The 2814-nt window shown below is 36.2% G+C and overlaps 1 protein-coding gene across 1 annotated transcript; it reads left to right on the plus strand.

Moving 5' to 3' along the window:
- The first annotated feature begins 1094 nt into the window (after nt 1-1094).
- On the plus strand, nt 1095-2468 carry LOC102524260 (olfactory receptor 52E2). The gene has a single exon (XM_032490464.1). It carries the CDS (start codon nt 1376-1378, stop codon nt 2300-2302), a length of 927 nt encoding a protein of 308 aa, XP_032346355.1. The 5' UTR covers nt 1095-1375; the 3' UTR covers nt 2303-2468.
- Nucleotides 2469-2814: the final 346 nt, after the last annotated feature.

Genomic DNA, 2814 nt, shown 5'->3' on the forward strand with positions numbered 1-2814 from the left:
AAGATGATTTCCACCCATGGGATTTACAGAAAATCTTGCCTCCATGAGTAAATTCTACGTTCCATCCTTCTGTTATCCATTGCCATACCTTTTGAAAATATTCATGATTCCGTTGTGACATCACCTTATGAAAGTAGACTCTGTTCCCGTGGGAGCTGCCTCACAGTATCTCCTGCTCCTAGCTTTGCTTGGAACTAGGAATGGTAAACCATTCATACTCAACTGCTTCTTCCGTAACCTGTTCATTACACTCTTTCTTTCCCTCTTTATATCAATGTCTAGATAATACTCTGACTTTCTTGCTGAAAATGAAATCATAATTAATATTGCTGCCATGGAATCTTCAAATGATCAGAAAAGAGACTTTACACTAGAAAATACTTACACACATGGATGAATAGATACTTTGGAAATCCCCTATCAAATGTTATAAGCAAACAACATGAAGACATAAAGAAGGGTTTAGGGAACTTTGAAAATGATTGAGTTATCATGCATCTGATTTAACAATAATTTTTTTGTCTCTCTGGTTTTTGATTGGCATTTTGACATGTATCTTAAACTCCTAAAGTCATAATTGACTCAGCTATAAATGAGGAATACTAACATACTCTTTTCAGATGGATGCTGTGAGTTTTAAAAAAGACTGTGTATTTTTGTAATGTGTGTGGATTATGTGCTTGTGTGGTACCTATATATATATAAAACATAGGTAAGACATATCCTTTATTTCCATTTTTCTTCCATTTCCATTCACTACTTTTCTCACTAGTTTAATTTCCCAGACCTTCCATTAAAAGTATTTTAAATTTCTGATAAAGCTCTTAAATACTTTGATCCTTGGATAACATATATGTAAAACATGTAAAATTAATGTTCTTCTTGAACTTTTTTTTAATATTAGAGATGATTTTTGCTCAGAGACTGGCCAAAAGTCTTTCAAATAAATGGTAGTTGGTAATTGATGTTGCTGTTTTCAGTACTCTTCTTATCTTATATAATAATGACTAAATACTAATACAATGATTGATTTTAATCCTTTAAAGTAATTTTTAATATTTTGATGGTTTAATATTTTGATAAATTTTGATAAATCCATGTGCTTATTGATTTGTTATTGTCCATCCTGTGTGTCAATCCCTGTTTTGTCGTTCAGTCAAGTGGAACTGATTGCCATAATTGTATTTAGAGGCTAGCAGAACCTTAAATTGGTCAGAAGGGTTGGGGGAGGTGTCTATTGGTGATGATTGCAATAATGAGAGAAGGTAGCTAATTAAGTGTTCTTATACTATCTTTCAAAGCCACAGAAAACTATCCAGTGACCTACAGATTGGGTGAGCATACATTCCTGAAGACCTATGCATTACCAAATAGGATGTTCCTTCCCAATGACACCCAGTTTCACCTCTTCTCCTTCTTGTTGCTGGGAATCCCTGGAATGGAAACACTCCACATCTGGATTGGCTTTCCCTTTTGTGCTGTGTATGTGATTGCACTCCTAGGGAACTTCACCATCCTGTTTGTGATCCAGGCTGAGCACAGCCTACACCAGCCTATGTTCTACTTCCTGGCCATGTTGGCTACCATTGATTTGGGTCTCTCCACAGCCACCATTCCTAAGATGCTTGGGATCTTCTGGTTCAACCTCAGAGAGATCATCTTTGAAGCCTGCCTCACCCAGATGTTTTTCATTCACAACTTCACACTTATGGAATCTGCAGTCCTTTTGGCAATGGCTTATGACCGCTATGTGGCCATCTGCAACCCACTCAGATATAGCACCATCCTCACCAACAAAGTTGTCTCTGTGATTGGCCTTGGTGTGTTAGTGAGGGCATTTATTTTTGTGATTCCATTTGTATTTCTCATTTTGCGGTTGCCCTTCTGTGGGAATCATGTCATTCCTCATACCTACTGTGAACACATGGGTCTTGCTCGCCTATCTTGTGCCAGTATCAAGATCAATATTATTTATGGATTATGTGCAATTTGTAATCTAGTATTTGACATCATAGCGGTTGCCCTTTCTTATGTTCAGATACTCCGTGCTGTTTTTCGTCTTCCTTCCCATGAAGCCCGACTCAAATCCCTCAACACCTGTGGTTCTCATGTTTTTGTAATTCTTGCCTTTTATACACCAGCCCTCTTTTCCTTTATGACACATCGCTTTGGACAAAATGTTCCCCGCTATATTCACATACTTTTGGCCAATCTTTATGTCGTAGTACCACCAATGCTCAATCCGGTTATATATGGAGTCAGAACTAAGCAGATCTATGATCGTGTGAAGACAATACTGTGATTGAAACAAGGAAAGGAAAAAGAATGACATGTAATACATATGAGGTTCAATATGCAATTTTATGAAACTTAAGTCAGAGAAATGCCTTCTTATAAAAGTTATGTTAGATGTATCTCTTTATTGGCTACCTCCTGTAAGTATTTCAATGCCTTCTACCAGCTTTTCAGACCACTTCTTCCTCTTATCTACTGCTGTATTCTCTTTGTTCCTTATAATTTCATTTGGCTGGTTATTGCCATTTTACTTTATTCTTTCCAATATCTGATTGATATTTTATACCAAAAGTTTTGAATTCATCCATTTTTACTAGATCCATTGGTGTTTCATGGAGCTTCTTTCTTCTCCCAGTAGAATTATAGTTATTTTCTGAGTGTCTGTTTTCATAACTGCATGCTACTGGGAATAAAATGGTGACTATGCCACTTTCTTTGGCTTTGTGGAATTTATCAAATTTAAAATTAGTCAAAAAAATCAATTTATAAGCATTCATCCTTTTTCTTTCAGCCTTTTAA

This window comes from Camelus ferus, chromosome 10 (assembly GCF_009834535.1).
Source record: "Camelus ferus isolate YT-003-E chromosome 10, BCGSAC_Cfer_1.0, whole genome shotgun sequence".
NCBI lineage: Eukaryota > Metazoa > Chordata > Mammalia > Artiodactyla > Camelidae > Camelus > Camelus ferus.

Excerpts from the sequence above, each read along its gene's own strand:
- LOC102524260 (XM_032490464.1), top strand. The coding sequence starts at position 1,376 with ATGTTCCTTCCCAATGACACCCAGTTTCACCTCTTCTCCTTCTTGTTG.